Source organism: Erinaceus europaeus, chromosome 1 (assembly GCF_950295315.1).
Source record: "Erinaceus europaeus chromosome 1, mEriEur2.1, whole genome shotgun sequence".
Lineage (NCBI taxonomy): Eukaryota > Metazoa > Chordata > Mammalia > Eulipotyphla > Erinaceidae > Erinaceus > Erinaceus europaeus.
The window spans coordinates 10,814,917-10,841,582 of record NC_080162.1 but is presented as its reverse complement, the minus strand read 5'-3'; the positions used below and the strand labels follow the sequence as shown (position 1 = coordinate 10,841,582).

General features: G+C 39.3%; 1 protein-coding gene and 1 long non-coding RNA gene across 5 annotated transcripts in view; one reads left to right on the top strand and one right to left on the bottom strand.

The window, feature by feature from the left end:
* The window catches only part of PHYHIPL (phytanoyl-CoA 2-hydroxylase interacting protein like), a 41,563-nt gene extending 15,139 nt beyond the window's left edge, over nucleotides 1-26,424 (bottom strand). The window contains exons 1-2 of one of the 4 annotated variants that reach the window (XM_007517391.3): nucleotides 26,048-26,424; nucleotides 2,182-2,378 (exon numbers count right to left, since the gene is read on the bottom strand). In XM_007517391.3, coding sequence (XP_007517453.1) covers nucleotides 2,182-2,378; nucleotides 26,048-26,153 — 303 coding nt within the window. In that variant the 5' untranslated portion in view covers nucleotides 26,154-26,424. Of the gene's footprint in view, nucleotides 1-2,181; nucleotides 2,379-14,416; nucleotides 14,572-17,483; nucleotides 17,580-23,676; nucleotides 23,817-26,047 lie in introns of those variants that run through there. The other 3 variants (XM_016185686.2, XM_060190548.1, XM_060190607.1) reach the window with 3 other exon arrangements.
* Nucleotides 19,982-21,779, top strand: LOC132541691 (uncharacterized). The gene is made up of 2 exons (XR_009552792.1): nucleotides 19,982-20,316; nucleotides 21,480-21,779. It is a non-coding gene; the product is annotated as an uncharacterized LOC132541691 (long non-coding RNA).
* Nucleotides 26,425-26,666: the final 242 nt, after the last annotated feature.

Here is a 26,666-nt window from a genome sequence, read left to right as displayed (position 1 = left end):
TCTTTAAATGCAACAGCCTAGTATGAAATAATACGACAAAAATGAAAAATAGAATTCAATAGACTTAGTATTAAAAAGAGTTCTTCTTAATTTGTACTATCTAATAACTTTACCAGAGTAGCTCATTTTTTAGTAATACATAGTACATTTTAGTAATACATAATAGTACATTTTTTTCAAGTAAAAAGAATACTGAATTAGGTTTCCATAAAACAAAGTAATATTTGCTTAACTTATATTGATATAGATAGATTCTATAATCTCAGAAATGTTTTGGTATTTCTAAAGAAAGATTGGTAAGATATTTAAACCTACTAGTTGAATACTTACTACAACTATGTTTACATGAAATATATATATGTATATATATAGTCATGCATATGTATATATGTTGATGTACATATGTGGATATATTATATTTCTATATGCAGAGTAAAGAAAATAGATTTAAACTTTGCTCTAGTCATCATTTAATGCTAAATATTACAAGCTACTTCAAGGAACAAATGTCAGCAAAGATAATACCCATCATCTGAAAGCATAATTAACATCAGTACATAGAAAAATAACAATATCTCATTTTCTCTCATTCTTATCATGTACATATAACTTATCATTAGTATACACTATTGTTCATCTAGAAAATGCCTAATTTCCAGGCAAGATAAGACAATTCTTATACAATATCTACCAAGCTAAAATTTAGTACCAGTGTGAAAAATAGGCCAGCATTATTTTTTAACCGTAAGTGAAACTACTGTAGATAAGACAGAAAGAATACTTAACAAAGATAACTATTATCCTCACTAAAATATACTTCTAGTGTGTTATATATCAGAAAAAAATATGTTAGGTAGAAAGGTATAAGGCTAAATATTAGGCATAAGAATAAATATCAGAAGCATTACATATCTAAAATATGTAAAGGCTTATTTTCAATCTCAAAACAAATTAAAGTACATAAAGTTAGTTTTTTTTTACATTTATTTATTTATTCCTTTTTGTCGCCCTTGTTTTATTGTTGTAGTTATTGTTGTTGTTATTGATGTCCTTGTTGTTGGATAGGACAGAGAGAAATGGAGAGAGGAGGGGAAGACAGAGACGGGGAGAGAAAGACAGACACCTGCAGACCTGCTTCACCGCCTGTGAAGCGACTCCCCTGCAGGTGGGGAGCCGGGGGCTCGAACCGGGATCCTGATGCTGGTCCTTGTGCTTTGTGCCACCTGTGCTTAACCCACTTCGCTACCGCCTGACTCCCCCATAAAGTTAGTTTTTATGTGGTTTTTAAAATTTATTTATGACTGCACAGAGACACAGAGAAATTGAGGGGGAAGAGGGAGATGGAGAGACAAAGACCCCTGCTGTCTTACTTGACTACTCGTGAAGCTTTCCCCCTGCAGGTGCGGACCAGGAGCTTGAGTCCGGGTCCTTGCGCACTGTAATGCATGTGCTTCACCAGGTGTGCCACCGCCTGGACCCCTAAAGCATCTTTAACACTCTAGCGTTTATAAGCTAATGACGTTTGCTGTTCTGGCTGTTATTAAAGGCAGAAAGCAGCGCATCAACGGGAAACTGTATGCAGTGCCTAGAGCATAGACTTTTGGCTACCTTCTGATTCTGTTGAAGCTATTTCACAACTATGTCATCTGCAGATAGCTGACTAAATACAATTAAATAATAAATAAATAACGAAATAAAAGTAAAATTCAGCTTTCCTTGACAAATTACATGCAAATACATTTTGTCCAAGGGAAAGATAAGTCTTCTCTCTCGCCCATCCACGTTCCCTTCTTCACTCCAAACCATTCTGCCTCTATTTGAACGTTCATTTCAGTATTCCAACCTAAAGTGACATATATGCAGCCTTTACGCTGCTTGAGTCTCCCACGAACTAACTTACTGACTGAAGGCAATCTTTAACATATTGTCAGCTTTCCATGTGCATGAGATGGTTTTACTATGGGTGGGATTGTACTGAACAATATTCTTGGCAGGCGTTTAAATGATTTAGAATTTACATGTATATAATATTATATGTATATTATTTATAGAGGGATGTGGATTTTAAATGACACACTTTTCATTCCTCCTAAGGTAAAATACATAAGGAATTGGTAAGTGGGCAGTTACTTAGAAATGTCTCAATAGAAAAGTAAGTATAAGTGTGCATTAGGATTTTACCTTGTGTTTAAATTTATTGGAGTTCTTGTTCTCTTTCTTGTTGAGGTCAATGAAATAGTGTGTGATACGGTCCTTTGACTTGGAGTCCATTTCCCATGAGATCTTAAAGGAATCGCATGTAATGTTGCTTATTTTGATGTTACGCGGTACAGGAAGTTCTTCCATCTCTGCTATTCCACTATCTTGTGATTTGTTTCCTAAAAAAAAAATTACACAGCAATTTATTTTTGAGCTAACAATTTTTAGCTGTTTGTAATACCACTCAGAATGTCTAGCCTAATTACAAAATCTGATATTTCATTTTGTACATGAAATACTTTGAGGGTTAATGATAGTGAGTGGAATTTTCAAGGTGTATAACAAGTTTTGCGCATAACTGAGTTAGTCTTTACCATTTCTACATTTTCAATTTCTCTTTCCAAATTCTGCTTTCACATAAGCAAAAAAAAAAAAAAAAAGATGATCCGCATTTCAAATCTGTGAAAGATCAGCCTTAAATTTCATCTGAAATATGCCATAGATCCTTTTCTAAGGAGATATCAGGTATTTTAAGATAGTGGATGTAAGAAATATTAAAACTGAGAGCTCAGCTAAATAAATAAAGTCAATTTTTTTCAAATCAATGAGGTATTAATGACAGTTTATAAAAATTGTTCCTTCTTTTCCTTTTTGGCAATTAACTTATAGAAACAACATGTAATGTTACTATGTCAAGGGTTAGTCTTTTTTACCTATAGTATCTTAATGAATTTAATTTTGACAGCTAAACCAATACTCATGGCTAAAACAATTACCATGTTAATATTATTAGAATCTTGAACTTACCTGATAATGACAGATTGTAAGAACAGAAAGTGATGGAATAGAAGGAGAAAAATATAGGCTTGACAAGCATTTTCAGAATCAAAATTTACTGCATCTTATTTTTGCTTCTCCAAACCAACATATTTAATTTTCAATGCCACAGGAGATTATACCGCAGAGAACACACACACACACACACACACACACACACACACACACACACACACACACACTATTCACAAAGTAGAAAGGTCAGTTTAGACTTGTATTTGGAACAAGATGTTGACAGAGAAGATTTCTGCTTTACTCCCAACAACATCAGGAATCACCAGGAAGTCAGAATACTGAGACAGTCCTCCGGTCAGGGTGAGAAAGAGGCACCATATGCGCCTCACGGACCACTGCAGACTGAGATAAAATGTGCACCGAGCAGATCTACATTTCACTGAGCTGGAGATGCGTAGACAGGAATATGTGAAGGCTGCATTGTGGGCAGGGTATCCAGCTAGCCATAAGCAAGTCTGATGAAACTCTGATAGAAGTTTCTACCATTCTCAGCTTACAATTTTGTTTTCCCCTAGCAGCCTTCAGTATTCTTGCCTTGACTTGAACTGCTAAACGTTTTACTACTATGCTTTCATCATACTACTCTGCATGCACTCTGCAGACCAGAAAAGACAAGAATAATATATTCAAATATCAAAAATTTCTAGCCAATAGTGCTGTACACAACAAGATTCTCTTTCAAATACAAGGGAGAAATAAAGAGTTTCACAAACAAAACCCTAAGGAGTATGCTAACTCCAGACATCACCTAGAAATGTTGAGAGGAGCTCTTCAAAATTACCACAAAGACTGAATAAGGATCTAAATAGAACCAGAATGCTAAAGACATAATAGCTGCAAAGAGACCTCCTATATCAATAATCTCTCTTGGTGTAAATGTCTTAACTAACCATTCAGAAGGAACAGAGCGGACACTATGGGGTAAAATACAAAACCAACTTCCATTCCAGGCAGTTCACTTCCTAACAAAGTCCCAAAATCTAGATATAGACCAGGTCCCATGACACAGAGCATATGTTCACAAGTATCCACAAACTAGGGCAAAATATATAACTGAAAGCAAATGCACACAATAGTCTGTAGTGAATCAGTATAAAGTTCTTAATGAAACAATATCTAATTAGACTTAGATACCCTCCTCACCTACTTCCTATTACAGTTCTCTCACTCACTCCAAAGCTAACCTTAGCAAAACAAGGACTGCCAAAGCTGAATAAGGACAAGAGACTGGCATACTTTAATGATGACTCTTTAGTCACTATCAGGCCACCCCATCAGCTGGGATTCTCGTCCTGAGATTCCCAAACAGACATTATGAGCCTAGACCTTGAATAAATCCCTCTCTCCATTGTTACCGGTCATCTCTATCAGGAACAACAAAATAGACCCCTTTGTGCCCCCCCCATAGGACCTGGCCCTCAACTTGGATCAACAACGGTAGAGAATGTTCCATCCTCTGATGGGAGACTGGACAATACACTCTATGCTACACCTGAGGAAGATGGGTCAATATTGGGGAAGTTTGGAATGTTCTTACTCATGACCACAGAATGTGAGCTCAGATCTACAGGTGTGCAGAGGTCACATAGGCTCCTAAGCTGAATATGGGCCCCAGACCAAATCAAATCAATCAGGTTTACAGTCAACTATATTTATACTCCTTTCCCATATTAGGGATCTACTTACTCTCTTCCCTGATCCATCTTTCTGTCCCTTTTCCAGCCATGACATCATCTCCCCAGACAATAACTTGGATCTACCTGCATATCAGATTTCAGGTCAGGGAAAAAAAAAAACTAGTATAGCCACAGACCCTTTGGCATATAACTAAAATATGCGTACTAGCTATCTACAAAATGGAGGACCCCCAACTCTTACCAGCACTATTCCAGCCTTTAGGTCCATGATTGTTCAATAATTTGTTTGGCTTTGTATAACTCTCTTTTCAGCCACCAGGTTCCAGATGCTAGCATGATGCCAACCAGACTTCCCTGAACAGATGACACCACCAATGTGTCCTGGAGCTCTGTTTCCCCAGAGCCCCACCCCACTAGGGAAAGAGAGAGGCAGGCTGGGAGTATGAATTGACCAGTCAACGCCCATGTTCAGCAGGGAAGCAATTACAGAAGCCAAACCTTCCACCTTCTGCCTCCCACAATGACCCTGGGTCCATACTCCCAGAAGGATAAAGAATAGGAAAGCTATCAGGGGAGGGGATGAGATACGGAGAGCTGGTGGTGGCAACTGTATGGAGTTGTACCCTCTTATCCTATGGTTTTGTTAATGTCTCCTTTCTATAAATAAATAAAAAATACAAAACCAAATATGCCATTTGCGTGAGATTTACTTAGGTGCAAAGATAAATACAAAGGAAAAGGACAGAAACATGCACTATAAATCATTGGAAAAAACATGAAAATATAGAAAATTATTTATGATACTTATGTCAAATAAAATAAACCTCTATACAAAAGATATAATGAGGGGCCAGGTGGTGGCACACCTGGTTAAGTGCACACATTACAGTGCACATGGACCCAGGTTCCAGCACCTGGTCCCCACCTGCTGAGTGAAAGCTTCAGGAGTGGTGAAGCAGGGCTACAGGTTTGTGTGTGTGTCTCTCTCTCCCTCTCTATCTCCCCCTCTCAATTTTTCTCTGTCTCTATCCAATAAATAAATTAATTTAAAAACAAAACAAAAAGAGATGATGAGATAATGATAGATATTGTAAAATAACAAAAGAATCAAATCTATTGAAAAATATACCTCCCCACACCCCTCCCCAGTACAGTGTTCATTCAGCTCTGATTTATGGTGGTGCATGGGGCTGAACTTGTGACTTCACAGCCTTAGGCACAGACGTCTTTCGCATCAACATTATGTTATCTCCCCATCTGGAAGGCATACAACTGTCAATATTTATATATGTACTCAGCATAGCATCACTGAAATATATAAAGCAAATCCTATGCTGTCAGAAAACACATTTTTTATGTAACAATGCATCAAGACTTGTCTGACAATCCAATGTTAACAACTCGCAGACTACATACATTATGGGTAAGAACTAGGATTCAAGGCCCTGACGTGGATTTATGCAATACTCCATCTTTATTAATGGCATTCCAATTTATTTATTAAAAGGATTCTGAAGTACTATTTTATACTTCGCCAAAAGAAGCTACATTTATTGAACTGAAGCTAGTGAAATCTCCTGGTAACACTATTTTTTCAGTTTCTATTTCTCCAGAGACTAGGAGTTACAAATGGGAGCAATAAAAACAAAGATGTTAACAAGATTTAAAGAAGAAAAGTTCTATAGGGAATACTGGCATCTGAATATTAATGAAATTTTGCCTCTGTGTCAAGGAAATCAAATTATGTGGTCAAAAGCAGAGAACTCTAACCAACTTGAAACCTTAGACTGTGAAGTCCAAGACAAAACTGTTCCAGAGAATCTAACTCTAGTTAAATTGCAACACTGACAGAGAGCTTCTGTGTACCAGAAGCTGCCGCTGACCATTCCCTTAGATCACTAGCTCTCCTTGCCTGCCACAGCAGATAAACGAAATCCTGCTTTCACTCACATAACAAACAGGTGAAGAGAGCTGGTTGGTATTGTACCCATTAGATCATATGTGTTACTATGTGCAAGGACCTAGCTTCAAGCCCTGGGGAAGCTTCATAAGTGGTGGAACAATACTACTGGGTCTTTTTCCCTCTCAATCTCTGTTTCTGTCATAAAAGAGAAAGAAAAAAAAAGAAATAAAAATGGCCACTGGTAGTGAATCTGTCATTTAGACACTAAGCCCCAAACAATAATCCTGGTTGTAATAAAAATAAAATAATAAAAACAAAACAAAAAACACACAGAAAGAAACAGTGTAAGAACTAGAAATGGACCTACCTTATAACCTGGAAATTCCTCTCTTGGGGATATATCCAAAGGAGGAATACACACTCATCCAAAGAGATCTGTGTACACCTATGTTTATAAGCAGAAACATCTGTAGTAGTTCTAACTTGAAAGCAACCCAGATTGCCAATGAAAGATGAGTGGCTAAGAAAGTTGTGAAATAAAGCCACTCAATTGCTGTCAGCTATTTCCTAATAAGCACAGCAAAAGTACATGTTGGAGAGAGGACTGTCTCTTCTGTAAACTTTGCTGGGAACATGCAATCCATGCTGGATGAGATCTGATCCTTTCCTTAAACCACACCCATTCAAACGTATTGGGGAATAAAATAAGACCCCAAAGTGTAAAACTCAGAGAAGAAAACTGAAGTTCTATCAAACAAAGGTTTTGAAAAGCAAAGAAACAAACAAAATTATGATATTATAAAATCTATATTAAAGAGGGTTCATATTAAAATATGTAAAGAACATCTAAAATTCAGTATATTCATATATATATACACATATATTAAACAAGCTAACCCATTAAAAAGGGCAATGATTAGGTATACATTTTTCACACACAAACATATATATTATAAATATATATAATTATTATCAATAGGTACATGAAGAGATATTCAATAAGACTGGGGAGAGAGCATAATCATCATGCAAAAGACCTTCATGCCTAAGACTCTGAGGCGCCAAGTTCAATCCCTAGCACTGCCATAAGCCAGAGCTGAGCAGTGCTCTAGTGTCTTTCTCTCACTGTATATCTTTCTCTTTATAGCTCTCTCTTATAATATATATATATGTATAACATAGTCGACATCACTAGTAATCAGTATACTGCAAACCAAAACCGCAATGTAGCATTTCACGCATATCTAAGATAACCAAAAGAAAAAAGTGTTAGAGAAGAAGTGGATAAAAGGAATTATGGTATATGTTGCTAGTAGTAATATAAATTGGCACAGTCATTATGGAAAGTGATAAGGATTCCCTTTAAAAATCACAACATACTCTTCGACCTCTGATCTTAAGCCACATCTATGAAAGTCTATCCTGAAGACATTAGGACCCATATAGGCATATTTTCTTTCAATATCGTATAGCCAGTAGATTCTTCCCCACATTTATATCTGCAGGAATTTCAGACTTTGTAATTTAAAAACAATAATATTGGCAAACTATTTACTATTTTATTTCAAATTTCACTAGTATGTTTACAAATACTAGAGAGGCTAACTAGAGATTTTTTAAAACTTGAACGTGAGGCTATTTCTGAACACTGGTATAAAATTAGTACAATGAAATTTACATCCCTAAATAGAAAGAATAGATTGTCATTGTCCTTTAATGCAAAACTGTCTTTATACTTAAAGACTAAAAGTGTTAGCAATTACAGAAGCCAGAACTCCCACCTTCTGCACCCCATAACGATCCTGGGTCCTACTCCCAGAGGGATAAAGAATAGGAACGAAGTCCAATGGATGGGATGGGATGGAGAACTCTGGTGTTGGGAATTGTGTGGAACTGTACCCCTCTTATCTAACGTACTTGTTCAGAATTAAATCAATAAGAATGAAAACAAAGTATCTTGGTTGCAAAACAGATCACTGGTAATGAATGTATTATTGTAAAAGGTAGGCTAGGCTAGTATACTATCTCTTAATACCTAAAGTTTACAAAAAGGCAAAACTAGTTCTCCATGCTTTATAAATATTTTATAAATATTCTCCATGAATAATAAAATATTAGAAAAAGAACTCTTTTTGATATATAGGTAGAAAGCTAATTGACTTATATGTTCAATGGTTGTTTATTGACTGCATAAAAGTGCAAAAGGATTCAAAGGTGAATCAGTAAGATGCCCGAATTCATGCTTTGAAGTTTATATTATAATCAAGTATAAATACTTATGTATATACATGTGTATATAACCATATGCTTGTATATTTATGTTAACAGATATATTTATTTACATATATATTTAAATAAATCATTTCCAAATCCATTGTGATATGGAAACATGATTAAACAGAAAAATCTATAGAATAGACACTACTGAACGGAAGTTCTTTAAGAATTTTGAGAAGGGAGTTGGGCGGTAGCACAGTGAGTTAAGCGCACGTGGTGCAAAACGCAAGGACAGGAGAAAAGATCCCAGTTTGAGCCCCCGGCTCCCCACCTACAAGGGAGTCGCTTCACAGGCGGTGAAGCAGGCCTGCAGGTGTCTTTCTCTCCCCCTCTCTGTCTTCACCTCCTCTCTCCATTTCTCTCTGTCCTATCCAACAACGACAACATCAATAACAATAAAAAATAAGGGCAACAAAAGGGAATAAACAGATATTAAAAAAAGTTTTAAGAAAAGTTATCTATAGGTCTTAGATTGAAGATAGATGCCCTGGTTTTCTCTCTTCCTCTCCTCCACCCTTTTGTTTTTAAATAAATATTTTTAAAAGAATTTTTGACATTTTTAAGTACAGCCCACAAACATAATTTACTGAATAATCTTTACTTCCCTCATAAATTAGAAGTATTATCACGTAAGAGTCCAGACACATACCAAGAGCTTTCCATGACAGAAGTATCAACTATCTGAAAGTGCTCCCTTGTCATTTACTTAGTGTAATACCTGAAGCAGTCTGGTCCACTCACAATCTTAGCTGTGCTACGTCATTTCTTTTCTTTTTCTCCCCCTTCGTTGCCCTTGTTTTTTATTATTGTAGTTATTATTGGTGTCGTTGGATAGGACAGAGAGAAATGGAGAGGGGAGGGGAAGGCAGAGGGGGGGCGAGAAAGACGCCTGCAGACCTGCTTCACTGCTTGTGAAGCGACTCCCCTGCAGGTGGGGAGCCTGGGGCTTGAACTGGGATCCTTAAGCCATTCCTTGCGCTTTGCGTCATGTGTGCTTTACCCGCTGCGCTATCGCGCGTAACCCCCCCCCCCCCGCCCCCCGTCATTTATTTTCTACTCGATTCACAGGTTTAAAAAACAAGCACTTCGAATTTTTCTAGTATACTGTCCTATAACAGATACGGCTTCCAATGAAGTCAACAGAATCTCTCCTGAATTATGATGTCATGAACTTACTGTATGTGGTATTTAACTTGATAAGCAAATAAAATTAGCATCAAACAATTACTGCATCAGGTTATATATCATACACATTTTTATTGTGAAAGTTTGTTTAAACTACTGCTACACCAGGATTATGTAAATAAGAAGTACAAACGGAATTGGGATGAACTTACGTCTTTATATTTTAACTTTAAGTGCAACAATTTCATGTATCTCTTTTCTCTTGATGATGTCTTATTGTGATTCCTTTATCCTGGTCCAAATAAATTATCTACTGAGTAAAAAGCAAATACGTAAATGACGTCTGTGAAACCATGAATATACAACAAAAGTGTACCAGAGATTATATTCCTTACCAAAGATGTCAATTTTAATATGTTAAGAACAACTCTCAGATTAAAAGTCAGTATTTAAAAGTCATAGAGAATTACACAGTCAAAAGAGACAAAAATCAATATTGACTGATAACTGGGTCCCTGAGTTCCCTGAACTGACATGGGAATGAAATCAAATTAAAGCCACATTAATCCTGAAACTCTGAAATTAATGATATTCCTTCTCCTTTTTTTAAATAAATGAATTCCTGTTTGACTGTCAGGGGAAATTTAACTTTCCTATAAAAATAAGTTGTTAAAAGTCACTTAAACTGATTAAATAGCTTTCAGCATTGTAGCCATTACACTATTTGGCATGATTATCAGCAATTAATTTATGTCATGTTCCCTAATAGCAACGTAGTAATGAAGTGCAAGCAGATTGTCATTAACATTGTGACATTTTAAAGCACAATCTCCTAGCAAGCTTTCACATTCCAAGTCAAATATATGAACATCTTAAAATTTTATTTTGTGACTAGTTTGTTTATGACAGCTCATTTTATTTAATAGTTCAGTAACCCAGTTTATTAGCACAAACCTTCATGTAATACAAACCACATATATATTTATACACACTTTTTCTAAAAATTGCTTCTGAAGAGTATTTCTAGAGCAATGCAGATGAGAAATTCAATATGATCTACTATCTGTCTTAGAATAGCTCCTGTAGAAATAATAAATAAATATTATAGGCAGTGTTCATAAAACCTTAACTTTGTAAGTTATGATACATACATCATATTTTAAAAAACAAAATAAAAGTTCATTAACAAAACATTGAAAAAAACGCATGTGAAGTATACTAGTTACTAACTTTATTTTGTTTAATGGTTAAGATTATGAGCACTGGAATTAAGCAAAGATGATTCAAATTGTCAAGCTATTATTTACTGGATATATAAGATTAGAAAGGTAGTCTCATTATAATAACCCTTGATTTCATCTTTGAGAAACTTTATATCAGACAAATGGCTAGTAAGAATATACAAAGAACTCACCACACTCAGCAACAAAAAAATCAGACAACCTCACTGGAAAATGGTGAGAGGACATAGACTCGATTCCAAAGACGAAATCAAAGGGCCAAAGGCTATAGAAAAAGATGCTCAATATCGGCACTTATCAGACAAATGTAAAGAAAGACAACAGTGATATAACAAACAACTGACATACATGAGGATACCATACACTAGAAAGGACAGAAACCCTAAGTGCTGGCAAGAATGTGGGGAGAAAGGAACCCTTGTACACTGCTGGTGGAATGAATGTGCAATGGCCCAGCACCTGTGGAAAAGTCAGGAGGCTGTCCTGAACTCTGCAATTGACTTGCTTGATGACCTGGCTATTCTCCTGGCGACATATCTCAAGGAAGTAAAATACACTTATACAAAAAGATTTATGTACACCTATGCTCGTAGCAAAACAATTTGTAATAGTCTAAACTTGAATGCACTTTAGGTGGTCGAAGACAGGACAATTAAAAAAGTTGTAACATATATATATACACAGAAGGGAATACTACTTGACTGTTAAATAAAAATGAAGTTATCTCCTTGCCTCATCTTAGAATCTGAAGGAACCATGTTAAGTGGAATAAGCCAGAAAGAGAAGACTAAATACCAGATGATGCCACATATAGGCAAAATTTAAGAAACAAGGGCAGAAAGGGAAAACACACAGTTAAGACTTGGACTAGGTTTGGTGTTATTACAACAAAGCAGAGGACTCTGGGGAAGGAGGAGGAGGGAAGATGGGGGGGGGGCTTTGAGATCCTGGTGAATGGTGAAGCTGGTGGTGTGAGTGTTTTGCAGTAACTACTCTCAGGAGATGGCGAAATGTACTCAAATGCCAACAAGTGTATTGTCAATCAGTAACCACCTTCACAATAAAATGATAAAAAGGAAGAGTTTTAAGGCAGGGGTAGATAGCATAGTGGCTATGCAGAGATAGCCTCTCATGCCTGAAGCTCCAATGAGCCAGGTTCAGTCTCCCGCACTGCAATGTGCCAATAAATAAATAAATAAATAAGTGAGAGACAACTACCAAATGGAATCTTCAAGAATTGAACCATTTGAAATTGGGGGAAAATAGTTTTGGTGAAATTTTAAATTATTCCTTAAATTCTAGTATTATTTTCTTGTTCATTTGGGCTCTAATGGTACATTTATTTTATAAACTGAGAACTAAATTGTATGGAGGAAAATTAACACACGGTATTAAATATAAGAAATTATATTCTTCATTATCTTGTCAGTAAAAATAAGAGAAGAAATACATTGAGTACAAAGCCTGGGTCAATTATATATTTCTTCCATGTTCACTGTCCCAAATAGACACACCCAGCTAAATTTAATTATGTCAAATGTGATTACTTTTCAGACAATACAGAAAAGATGCAGGAATTTCAATTTACTTACTTTAATGAATGGTTCAATAATTGGACCTAAGTCTAGAATAGTGACTAGAAGATAATGGAAAGAACACTAATAAAGGAGAAATAGGAGTAACATAATACTAGTTTGAAATTATCTTCCTCTTCAGATTCTCTCCTTATGAAACATAGCTGCAAATTCCCTTTAAAAATACCATCTGCCTAAGGGGCAGGAGGAAGGGACTCCAGGCAGGCAGGGAGCAGAGCGCCCTGTGGGAGGAGGGCATAGCTCTTGGCTGGCGAGTTTCCTATCCTGGCACAATTTTAGGAGGAACTGAAATTGTATCTGAGACAACTATTGTGTAAAACAGCATTTCCGCCCTAAGAAGTAAATTAAATAAGCATAAATAGCTTGTTATCAAGACTATTCCACATAACCTATTTCTTACCAGTACTTTCTACTTTATTTACAAGTGCCAACATTTACCCATTTTCCCAACTTCACTAATTTAGCCATCATAAGGAACCACTGATTTATTTTAAGCTCTCACATTCCCAGTTTATTTACCGAGTTGGCACATTTCACCTGCAAATTCCATCTCCAATTTTTATCTACGTTGTCATTACAATTCCTGTGATCTATAGCAATCTTATAACAAGTGTTTAAACTTCTGAATTCAATTATTCAGTTTATTCTCAAAGGGCTGGATGACAGAATATTTAAATCTAAAAATCAAATATCTCTATCTAATAACTTAGTCCTATTAAGCAGTCCAGATATTCTCAGAATGTGATTTCTGATTCTCCAACATCAGCACTGACAAACTGCTTGGAATCAAATCCTTGAGCTCCATCCCAGGACTAATTAATTCAGCAAAGTGGCTATGGAGTAAAACAATTTGTGCTTTAAAGGGGCTTTGTGAACTACAGCCTTCCACTGACTCTGACCAGTTTGTTTTAAACACACAGGTGGCTAACGGGGTTAGCAAATCTTACCCTGTAACTTCATTTGAGTTATTTTTAAACTATTTAGAAAGATAATAGAGGTAGCATACTTTCAATTGCATTGTAGAAATTATGTCATTAGGGTAAACCTCAAATTAAATGTTCTTGCCATCTCAGCACACATAATGGCACAAAATATAGAAATGCTGTGATTCTGTTCATATCCCATGCTTATTTACCTCAAGGTATTTTTCCCTCCAATAAAATTTTTACAGAAAGACATATACATTAACGCAGCATTCAGTTGGTTGCAGTTAAGGTGTATCTGTTTCACTTTTCTGTCCATCAGAACAAATTATGGAGATTAAAGGCATATTGTGTGTTTGTGACCTTTGCTACATATACTTTTGAGGAAGTTACTGAAGGTTTCGGGTACAGCTATACCTTTTATAGTATAGATAATGAGACCAATATAACTGGAAGTTAATCTCAGTGAAAGCAGAAAGGGGAAAAAACAAAAAAAGCTCAGAAGTGGTATCTCCTGTAAAAGCTGTTGTCAGGTCTCATTAAGTAGTAATTATTCAAGAATGAGATATGTATGATTAATATTTTTAAAATACTTTCAGTCTTGGATAATCACAGGCGATTATTTAAGTGGAAGTATTTTTATGGCAGGAGTCGGGGAACTTACAGGTGGCTCACAGAGCAGAGTCTGGGCTATTCCTGTGTGTCGCCCAGGTCCCAGCCTTGCCACTGTAGTGGGAGGTGTTCTCCTGCTCTGTCTCTATTCCTCACTCTGCATCTTCCTCTCTCTCTCTCGGAATGAAAAAGTGACTGGAGTGGTGAAACTGTGAATCTCCACGAAAATTGTCCATCTTGACAAAAACAAAGAGTAAATACATGGTTGTGTTTTTCTGAGTTAATGTAATGCCTTGGACAGGAAATCTTAGAATATTTTCAAATAAACCATTTGTTTATTCAAACATTATTTCTGATACAGGGTCATGGAATGATACCACTGACCAACTTTCTCAGTCAAAGTCTTTTAAGCGCCTCTTTGGATAGAGACAGAAGGTAAAGGAAAAGAAACAAGGGCCCTGCTGCAGCACTGATGAATCTCTCTGGGTGTTATTCTTGGTGATCCCATGTGAAATCACACCTACGAAATCTATGGTCTTACACACGTCAAGCTCTACTGAGCTGTTTCCCCACCACTTTTAATTTAGAACTTTTCAACAACAAACTGGGAAAACTATGTTACCTAGCTTTTTAAAAAGCTGAAGAAACTTATGTTGACAATATAATAAATCATCAGTAGTTAAGTTGATCTTTACAGTTAAGTTTAACCATGTAAGTATACAACAACATTGTTGAAATACACTCAACAGTTGAAATACATTCAACTGCCTGGAAGTTTTAACAGAAATCAGTACAAAGAGATGAATGTCTTTTAAATGTTATCAATGCCTATCTCAGAATTTTGATATGTTATTTTCTCACCAAACAGTGAATAATTGGATAAATTCAATCACCTTCTCAAAAAACAACTTACTTTTTTCCATTATTCAACTATAAAACTATTTTGTTTGTATAAACGTATTTGAAGAATATTTTGATAAGACAAAATGAATTTAAAGGTGTTACTATTTGTCCACACTTATTAGTATGAGTCAGTATTTTTTTAGGCACAGTGTGATAAAAAAAAATACAAAACTGAAGAGGATATTGAGGCTGATATAAAATAATTAAATATCGAATATTACTGCTAATTTAAATTCACTAAATGAAAGGAAAATGCTGCAAAATTTGAGATCACAAGTTAAATTCATATGACAAAAGATTATTATTACTTATGAGAGTTCTCCAAAATGTCTTTTGTATTGATTAAAGGGTTTATACAAAATTTTTGGAAATCAGGCACCAGGCACTGGAGCTGCGAGTTAAGCGCATGTGACGCAAAGCCCAACGACCAGAGTAAGAATCCCTGTTCGAGCCCCCGGCTCCCCATCTGCAGGGGCGTCTTTCAAAAGCATTGAAGCAGGTCTGCCAGTATTGATCTTTTTCTCCCACGCCATCTTCCCGTCCTCTCTTGATTTCTCTCTGTCCTGTCAGCAATAACAACAATAATACTAACAACAACAACGAGAAACAACAAAGGCAGCAAAAAGGAGAAAACCAGCCTCCAGGAGCAGTGGATTTTTAGTGCAGGCGCTGAGCCCCAGCAAAATAGTTTGAAAGCTGCTAAACTGATTGCAGACTAGATGAATCCAAACTTCCAAGCATGCCACAATCTGGCTAGCCCAAACTAGTTCGTAAGTTATTTTCCTCACAAGAATGCTTTCCTCCAGCAATTCCAAACACTAAGTATATCACTGAGTTTTCAGAAGATATAAACACTTGTTTTGCCTCCAGGGTTATCGCTGGGACTGGGTACAGGTACTAGGAATCCGCTGCTCCTGTGGCTTTTTTTTTTTTTTTTTGACAGAACAGAGAGAAATGGAGAAAGGAGAGGAAAAGAAAGAAAGACAAGTGCAGACCTGCTTCACCGCTTGTGAAGCGACCCCTGCTAAAGGTGGGGAGCCGGGGGCTCGAACTGGGATCCTTTAGCCGGTCCTTGCTCTTTGTGCCATGTGCGCTTAACCCCGTGAGCCACTGCCCCACCCCTCATAACATGTATTTTTTTTTTTTGCCTAGACAAACATGTCATGACTTTTACAACAACCCATTACATTAGAACATCCACAATTTACTATTTAATATATGATCTTATCTCTGATACACAAGGCCTCATCTTCACTTCTGGTAAATTTTTAAGAACACAGAGCTTTCTCTGAGATCATGTCAAAGCCTCAAAATTGAATTAACATTTTCTTTGCATAGTACAGGAGGGTACTTGACACTTTATCTGCTGAGATTACACTGTCTTCTTAGCCCAGCGAGCTGGCTCACCTGGGCAGTTTATTTACCGCTTTGCTGTGTGTGCCCCAGGTCTGAGCAGGGTCCCCACTGCATCAGACGGAGCTCGGGTGTTGTGGTCCCTGTCTGACTCTGTCTCTGTCATTCTACAGGGAGAAAGCAAGTATAGCCCCAGGGATGGATAAAAGACCAAAATTACGTTGTCTCCTTCATGCCTGGGGATCCTTCAAGTGCAGAAGCCAAGATCTCTTTTCATTTCATTCTGAGGCCCCACATACACTTTTTCATTTTTATCTCATATGGAGAACAGAGACATCGCAGCACCGTTCCACCATCTGTGGAGCTCCCCCTGGTGTCCTGGTACTCCCATGTGGTGTGCTAAGCAAACCATTTTCTAACTCCACACACAGACTACTACATAACAGATGATTTAAAAAAAAAAAATGTGATTCTTATCCAGTTACCATTTGATTTTATAATCTTAAAAACTGGAGATCACTGAATTTCCAGCTTGTAAAAAAATGAGACTACTTTTTCAAGAAGATAAATGATAAGTATATTAAGATCTTTTGTATATTATCTTTAATGACATATGCCTAGGGAAGTGCTAAGCCTTTCATGCTATTATTAGATAGCAACACTCCCACAGGCTATAGAAAACAGACAGAAAAAAGACAGATTTATTTACACCAGTTGCCACAAGCACTACAATAAGTAGTATATATGCAAAGATCCCCACAGAACAGATAGTCTTGAACGATTCACATACTTGATCCAAACAGACATAATATTACAAGCAAAACAAACTGCAGCTCAGAGTTTGAGATTGTTGTCTCACTCACATCTATTCAGTGACTTCAAAAGGTGGTGTTCTTGTCTAAATTTTTTATGAAACTAGACTGTGGATTTATATCTTCTTTGAAAACTGAAGCTGGTCTTCTTCAGCATGTGATCACCCCTTCCCGTCAAAGGGTGACACTCAAAGCTCAGTAAAGTTCACTATAAAGTAAAACTAATTTCTTCAACACTGACTTAAGTTCTATCTCCCTAGTGGAATAGGGAGTTGTAAGAACAATTCTCTCCTCATTCTAGAACTCTTTTCTACAGAACACAAGAAATTGCTAAGAGTTTGACACATCTTACTGGTAGGTTCCTATGTCTTAACATTCATTTCATTTTTTTTCAAAGATGTATATATGTATTTATGAAAGAGAGAGAGAGAAAGAGAGAAAACCAGAGCACTAGCAGTTCTGGCATATGAGGTGGTGGGGATAGAACTGAGGGCCTTTGGCAGTTATCCCTGACCTTCTTCTAAAAAAAAAAAAAATCTTCAAAGTAGAACCCCCAAAACTACCTTTCTGCAACTTACTCAAAAATAATATGCATTTCACAACCCTCTATGAAGTAACAAAAATTAACTTTATTCTTTTCAAACTAGTGTATGCTTTATGTTCATAGGACAGAAAGAAATTGAGAGGGCCAGGGAAGATAGTGAGAGAGAGAGAGAGAGACTGCATTACCACTTGTGAAACTTCCCTGCTGCTGTTGGAGAGTGAGGGCTTGAACTCAGATCCTTAGGCACGACAATTTGTGCACTCCACTAGTTGGCTCCAGAATGTTTAATTTTTAATCTAGTGGTAATGCTCAAAATATCATTCTACTGTGAGTAGCCTCTAAAGAATGGAAATGAAGAGGCAGGGTAGATAGTATAATGGTTACGCAGAGACTCTCATGCCTGAGGCTCCAAAATCCCAGGTTTGCTTAAGCCCCCTACAACACCATAATCCAGATCTGAGAAGTGCTCTGGTTAAAATATATATATATATATATATATATATGGAGAAAATAGTCTGAAAGGAAGGTAAATGTGGGTAGCCATCTTTACAGTATTTACAAGTATACTGTATTCTGGAAAGATAATTTCTGAGAAGAGAGATCCAACTAGAAAATACCCTGGAACATACATGGCTGTCCACTGTGACTCAAAATGAGATGCGAAAATTAACTCCACCACAATGTCTAAACAGTATTTCCTTTTTTTTCAATATTTATTTTCCCTTTTGTTACCCTTTTTTATTGTTGTTGCAGTTATTGTTGTTGCTATTGATATTGTCTTTGTTAGGACAGAGAGAAATGGGAGGGGAAGACAGAGAGGGGGAGAGAAAGACACTTGCAGACCTGCTTCACCACTGGTGAAGCGATGCCCCTGCAGGTGGGGAGCTGGGGGGCTGGAACCCCGATCCTTGTGCTTCGCACCTCTCTCCTCTCCTCTCCTCTCCTCTCCTCTCCTCTCCTCTCCTCTCCTCTCCTCTCCTCTCCTCTCCTCTCCTCTCCTCTCCTCTCTCTCCCTCTCTCTCTTCCCCACAGTGAGTCTTCTGATTTACCAGAATTAAAATCCTAAAGTTATTACTGACTATTTTCCATTTTGCTTGAAAATGCAACCAATCTGAAAGTCTTGGTAATTAGTTTTAGATTTTTCTTTTGTAATACTGACACTCGCTATCCTTTCCTATAGGAAACATACTGATGTTGCCTATTTTCCTGCCAAGACTCAAAAAAACAAAAAAAATAAAATTGCCCCAATAATGATTTTATTTTTCAAATGTATTTTTATAGATTATAGCTTACTTCATAAAACCTAAGTCTAACTAGTAACAATAAAACACTTGAAGCAGTTCAAATGTGCCAATTGTCTTAAAAGAGTAAAAATTGGATTTAAATAGTAAAGTACAGAAGTTCTTATAAAGAACTGGAAAGGGAAAATGCAAGAGACAAAAATCTATAAGGCAAGACTTAAATTAGTCATGAACTAAGGGCATAAAGAGAAAACTTGAAACTAGAAGGATTATGCTTGCCATGGTAATTGACAGAGCTACCATTACTACTGAATTCCAGGATAAAAATGTAAAAATAACCAGGCAAATAGCTCAAGAGTGGGGGCAGCCCCGGAAGATTGGGCCTAAACAGGGCAGAAACATCAACAGCAATAAAGAGATGTGGAAGCTGTCCAGACGATGTTCTACCAGGTGAATTTCTGATCGTTTCCCCCAGTTAACAAAGTCTGTTGCCAGTGCTACTTACTTAGCACACATGAAGTCACCCACCACTGGAGGGAGTCTCTCACTTAGCTTTTGAGGTGACTGCCTTTACTAATGTCCCTGCCTTCTCTGGGATAAGATTATCTGCAATACTATCAAGAATTTGAATTGAGTTAACAAAATCTGAAAGTTGTCAGGGTTTGGTCTCTCTCAGTTTGCAGCCTACTGACTGTGCTTATTTTACTGCAGAGCCGAGGCCTTGATGCTCCAGGCCGGGGGCTCCTGTGGGGGCTCAGGCTAGAACCGGGGCCACTGGCATGGCAAGGCAGGCACCTCACCACTCCTTGAGTTTTTGCTCCAATCCTGCATTTTATCTATTTTTTAATTTTGTTTTTTTTAGTCATATCTAGAGCAAAGAAATGAATCCAGAGGTCACATGTGCTACTATAGCTCTATCTCTAACATAAAAATCATAGAGGCATAACTGCTATGTCCACATCAGAGGTCCTTAGTTTAAATATCAAGGTCATACAGTACAGGAAAAGCAGCAGAGAGCAGGTCTGAACTGGAAGCTGCAAACAGCTTTTAGGATTAAGACTGTCAAGGATGCTGCTGATGGGATGGCAAGTGAAACAGGGTGAGTACTGTAACCATGCTTCTAAAATGCGGTACTTTAAAATTCAGAACTGACAGTTTCCACTGACTACTCATAAGCTGAAGTGATAGAAAATGGCTTTTTCTAGGTAAACAAAACATAACTGAAATGAAAACAACAGCGAACCATAGGTGGTAAGAAAAAACTAGTAATTCAAATAAATGAGGTACATGTTCCAACACAGTTAATACAATAGTTAGTCTTTATTTTGTATCAAGAATTTTAAGTTCTCTCTAGCAATCCTCCATTTAACTATTTAACAGTCCTACAGCACTGACATTATTCTACCTGTTTTATGAAAATGTTAAGACTAAAGATAAGTTTTCTGCAGTTTGCGTAAGGTCACATTCCTGTCAGTAGGAGAGGGCTGCATGACTCTATAACTGTTTCCCCACTATTTTAATAAAAACTCAGGGAGACTGAGTAATGGCTACCTTGAACTCTAGTACTGCCCTCACAGATGTTTGCTTCAGAAAATATGACTATAGAGTAATAGAGTATTGTGCCACCAAGAATTTCGGTGTTGCTTTGTTTCCAAACTTAAAATAATTTGCTTCATACTTTAGAAAGCATAAAGAAGGAGGTCCCAACTGATTTATAATTAAAACAGATAAAGCCCAAGTTTAAAGAACTGTGTTGCTTTAAATATTAAAAAAAGAAACCATTTTTCTTCTCCCACAAAATTATGACCAAGACAGGCAAAGGGTTAGTTTTCTGTCTGCAATTTCTTCAAAATGGGTTCCTTTTTGACAAGTATCATGAACAGCATAAGCCATATATGGGCAGTCATAAAACTGTTTTAGTCATGAAAATAATAAATCCTCAGGCCAGGAATCCTGGAGGTAGATCTGTTATACAACAAATTAAATGTGCATTTTCTCCCTATTATAGTGAGAATATAGGGAGATTAGGTGTGCTTATAAAATAATGTATAGATAATTCTCCTTTTTTCATGAGAATGCTCCAATTATTATGCACACACATAATAAGAAAGGTGATGAAAAGTAGAAGTCCTGTAGAATTCTGAGTATGGTAAGGGCCTGTTTTCAGACACTTTAATGAACTCGGAAGCATCTTCATGGAGAAACAAAGTGGGGGCATCTGATACCTTAGATGAAAATGAATATTCTTCTTAATTTTTAAAGGTCAAAACTAGAACACATCAAAAATGCAGCAAATGCTATGATCCATCACAGCATAAACAGAACAAAGACACCGTTCACCTTGGCAGTAGCGACTGCAGAAGCCATGAGATCAAAGCCTATCTTTGCATTTCCTAGCAGACGTCTATCTCGACCCATCTTTCTGAACTTCAACCCCCATCTGGGCAGGACTGTGCACTAGTGATAAAAGCACAAATGCCCAGAATGAAAGCAGACGTGAAACAGCATGTTTGTGTTAAGAGCCTTCTTGTTTAAATATTTAAATTGAAACGCATAGGACCATTTGAACTCTCTTCCATTTTCTTCAGACTGTAAAACACTTGGGAAATATGAGGGCCGGGAAGACAGCTCAGCACACAAGAAAACAGGACTTGTGAGCCTGCGGGGGCCAGACTCCATCCCAGCACTTTCACCCCTCAGACCTGACTGAACATGTTTGCTGTCTCTGTATAGCTCTCTCATAACGATTTAGGATTAAATTATGAAAAAAAAAAACAACTGTGAACAGCAGCCAGTAGTGCAAACAGATTATTTTGAGAAAATAAGCAAGTAATGACCAAAAAAAACAAAGAAATAAAAACATAAAAGAGAACTAAGAAAAATATTTATATTTACCAGCAGCCAACACGCTTAGTCGTTTAATAACACAAGTCTTCACAAAGTGAACAAGTCCGCAAGAGGAGGTGGAAAAGGACGTTTATACTTAACAATCTGACTCCACCCTCTCCTACCGAATGTTACTAGGCTTCCCAGGAACTTGATAGTTTTTCTTTTTCATCTTCCCCTACCACCAGATTAAAGGAGAGGAAAAGAAGTGTTCCCATGATCATAAAATTATCAAAATGCAGAACTAATTGTCTACTTGTGTGCATAGTGGCTCTATCCTAATCTTTCTACACAATACGTCTGCAGAAATAGGGCCAGTGCTACAGGGAAGGATCGTGTAGGTCAGCAAGTAAAGAGAGAAAGCTTTCAGTATCTGGCTGAAATATTTTCAGTGCAAAAGCATGACCATGTCAACTTAATTTAATGTGAGATCAAAAATCTGGTCTGCATCTTCCCCCAAAATCTTTTCGGCAAAGCTAATTTAACCATTTTTTGTAAGTCATATGTAAAGTAAAATCATCAAACTTCAAATGAGCATTTCAGACCATCTCTGCACTAGTTATTTCCAGAAGTTTACAATCTTCTAATAGGAAGGTCAGTTTTGGGTACTTGGTACATGCTCTTCTCTAAAATGAAACCCTGCTGAATTAGTCCGTGTTAAATCAAACCCAAGTCTTCAAACCAGCATGCCTTCCAAACTAACAGTTACATAATCTGCTCATTTTGCTCTTAATTCATAATGTGAAGTCAAACGAATTATAAAAGATGCCAGCATTAGATAGTTACTACTCTTAAAAGGCAACAATAAATTTGGAACTCTTCCATTACTAACTCTATAAAATTCATCTAGCATCTTCCTGATAACCTTAAAAGCTCAGGTGACTTTAAAGCATTGCATTGGGCATACTGGACTCTGAGGAGCCACCATAACCTACCTACTGCCCATAACTGTAGTAATGAGCTTTCAGTAGGACATTTAAGTAAATGAAAATGAAATCTGTTTTATTAGATGATTGATTTCCTGTCAAACCAACTGAAGATGCCACAAATATTTATAACACTGCACAGAATTAAAGGTAGCGCAGAAATATAAATGAAAATCACATGGCCTCCTATGCAGGGTATTATAAACAATCCCCACAAAGCTTTATAAGGAATATCAAAATGGTTTTTATTATATTCTACGTATTTGGTCTTTTAAATATGGTGATCAAAACAGTCTAAGCATTAAGAAAATATAAGCAACATTTGCAATAGTATTTTTTTCATTCACAGAATACCTACTTCAAAAATTATTTCATGTGGCTGGGATCACAGAGCAATTATTTATTCTGAATCTAAAATTCATTAAAACCATGTATTGCTCAAGTGACCTAAAGCACACTTGTAAATGTTTACCATTGAAACGACTGAAAACATGGCCACTGTTCTCTGTGCCACCCACACTGAGGCCTCGTAGGATTTTATTGACAGTACAGTATTCTCTGTCCCTAGCCCTGACTCAAAACGCTTTTATTTAAATCATCATTTCCAGAACAGTGAAGCATTCATTCCCACACATGTTCGGGGTTACCTTCAAATGTAAGCACTTTTCTCTCTGTCGCCTGTGCATTTTTTCTCATCAGTTGGCCATTAGTTACTGATCAGATCGCCTCTTTATAAATGAAGTTTCATCTTCGTGACTCTGAAACAGCACTGGGTCCCTGCCAGGCCGGAGCCCCGTGCTCCCGGGAGCGCAGCGCAATCCGTCTGTCCGTCCGTCCGTCCGGCTCCTGTTACCGGCCCCCAGCACTCAGGCCCGCAGCGCCCCATGCAATCATCGCCTCTCTGCCTGTTTCTCTAGGAACTGCCGACTTGACTTCAACAACAGAATGAGCGCCGGACACCGCGACCCAGTACTGAGGGGGCCTCGCACCTTCTGAGTCTCAGCCGCGACATTAAGCCCCCGCCTTTGCTATAGAGAGATAGAGACAGAGACAGAGAGACAGAGACAGAGACAGAGAGAGAGAGAGAGATAGAGACAGAGGCAGAGAGAGACAGAGATAGAGACAGAGAGAGACAGAGATAGAGACAGAGAAATACAGAGACATATATAGAGACAGAGACAGAGATAGGCAGAGATAGAGACAGATAGAGATAGGCAGAGATAGAGGCAGAGACAGATAGAGATAGAGACAGACAGGGCAGAGATAGAGACAGATATAGAGACAAAGATAGAGACAGAGACAGAGATAAAGACAGAGACAAAGATAGATATAGAGGCAGAGACGGACAGAGATAGATACAGAGATAGAGATAGAGACAGAGGCAGAGACAGAGATAGAGAGATAGAAATAGAGGCAGAGACAGAGATAGAGAGATAGAAATAGAGGCAGAGACAGAGATAGAGAGATAGAAATAGAGGCAGAGACAGAGAGATAGCAATAGAGGCAGAGACAGAGAGATAGAAATAGAGGCAGAGACAGAGATAGAGAGATAGAAATAGAGGCAGAGACAGAGATAGAGAGATAGAAATAGAGGCAGAGACAGAGAGATAGCAATAGAGGCAGAGACAGAGAGATAGAAATAGAGGCAGAGACAGAGATAGAGAGATAGAAATAGAGGCAGAGACAGAGATAGAGAGATAGAAATAGAGGCAGAGACAGAGAGATAGCAATAGAGGCAGAGACAGAGAGATAGAAATAGAGGCAGAGACAGAGAGATAGCAATAGAGGCAGAGGCAGAGAGATAGAAATAGAGGCAGAGACAGAGAGATAGCAATAGAGGCAGAGACAGAGAGATAGCAATAGAGGCAGAGACAGAGAGATAGCAATAGAGGCAGAGGCAGAGAGATAGCAATAGAGGCAGAGACAGAGAGATAGCAATAGAGGCAGAGGCAGAGAGATAGCAATAGAGGCAGAGACAGAGAGATAGCAATAGAGGCAGAGACAGAGAGATAGCAATAGAGGCAGAGACAGAGAGATAGCAATAGAGGCAGAGGCAGAGAGATAGAAATAGAGGCAGAGACAGAGATAGAGAGACAGAGACAGAGAGATAGCAATAGAGGCAGAGACAGAGACAGAGGCAGAGACAGAGGCAGAGGCGCGTCTGTCTGTTGCTGGGGTGGAGAACAGCGGCGGCGCCCCAGCCCCAGAAGCTCGCGCCTGTCCTTGGTGCTGAAACCCATTCATTTCCCCACACGCCCTTTCACAGGAGAAAGAAACAACTGACATCCCAGTGCTGCTGTGCTGTGCGCGCAAAAACACTTCCAAACGTGAATAATAGCAATAACAATAATAATGAATAATAATAAGTGGTCAAGTCTGTAGGCTGAGTATACTAGTGTGTGTCTGTCTGTCTGTCTGTCTGTCTTCTAGACACATTCCCCAGGTCGCCTCGCCTCTCCCCTTCCTGAAGACCCAGTCGGTCTGTCTGTCTTTTAGACACATGCCCAGGGCGCCTCTCCCTTCCCCTCCAGGAGATCCATCCGTCTGTCTGTCTGTCTGTCTGTCTGTCTGGCAGGCACTTGCCCAGGGCGCCTCTCCCTTCCCCTCCAGGAGATCCATCCGTCTGTCTGTCTGTCTGTCTGTCTGGCAGGCACTTGCCCAGGGCGCCTCTCCCTTCCCCTCCAGGAGATCCATCCGTCTGTCTGTCTGTCTGTCTGTCTGTCTGTCTGGCAGGCACTTGCCCAGGGCGCCTCTCCCTTCCCCTCCGCCGGCCTGGAGACCCAGGAGACCGGGACTGCGGCAAAGGCGGGGCGCCCGGGGCGGGACAGCGCGGGGACCTGCGGAGCCCCCGGGGCGGGCGGGGGGCGCGTGGCGGTCGCGGGACAACAAAAGGCCCCGGCGGCCCGGGCGGCGGCGTTGGCGGCGGGACAGGTGCGGGTCGGGTCGGGTCGGGTCGGGTCGGGTCGGGTCGGGTCGGGTCCCCGGCGGCTCGGCCCCGCCGCTCGCTCGCTCACTCACCGTCGCGGTCGCAGAGCTGAATGGCCTCCAGGCTGAGGTTCTTGATCACCTCCTCACAGGGGCTGGAGGGGCTGCTCAGGGCGCGCTCCGAGCGCGGCACCTCCATCTTCCCGGCGCCCTTCTCCAGCCCTGCCGCGTCCTCCGGCCAGCCGCTCTCGGCGGACCCGAAGGAGAGAAGGGCGGGAAAAGCGGCGGAGCTGGGACGGCGACGGGGAAAAGGAAGGGCCTGCTCCACGCGAGGGCCGGCCGGGCGGGAGAGCCGCTGCCGACGCGACGGCTGTTGCGGGAGCTCGGGGGTGGGGAGCGTGCGGGGCTCCGAGACCCACAGGCACCCGGCGCGAGGGCGGGAGGCGCGCGCGCTCCCGGCGGGGAGGGGACGCGGCGCGGCGCGGCGCGCGGGGGAACGTGAAGAAGGCGCGGCGCGCGCACGCGCACGCGCACGAGAGGGCGCGCCCACCTGCTGGCGCGTGGCGCTCCCCCTCCCCCCCCGCCCCCACCTTCTGCTCGCGCGCGACCCTGCGACCCTCGCGCTGCAGCGCATCCGGCCCGCGCGTGACTCGTCGAGCGGGCGCGCGGGGGGCCGGAAATGGCCGGGGACCGCGCGCGGCTGCGGGGGGCG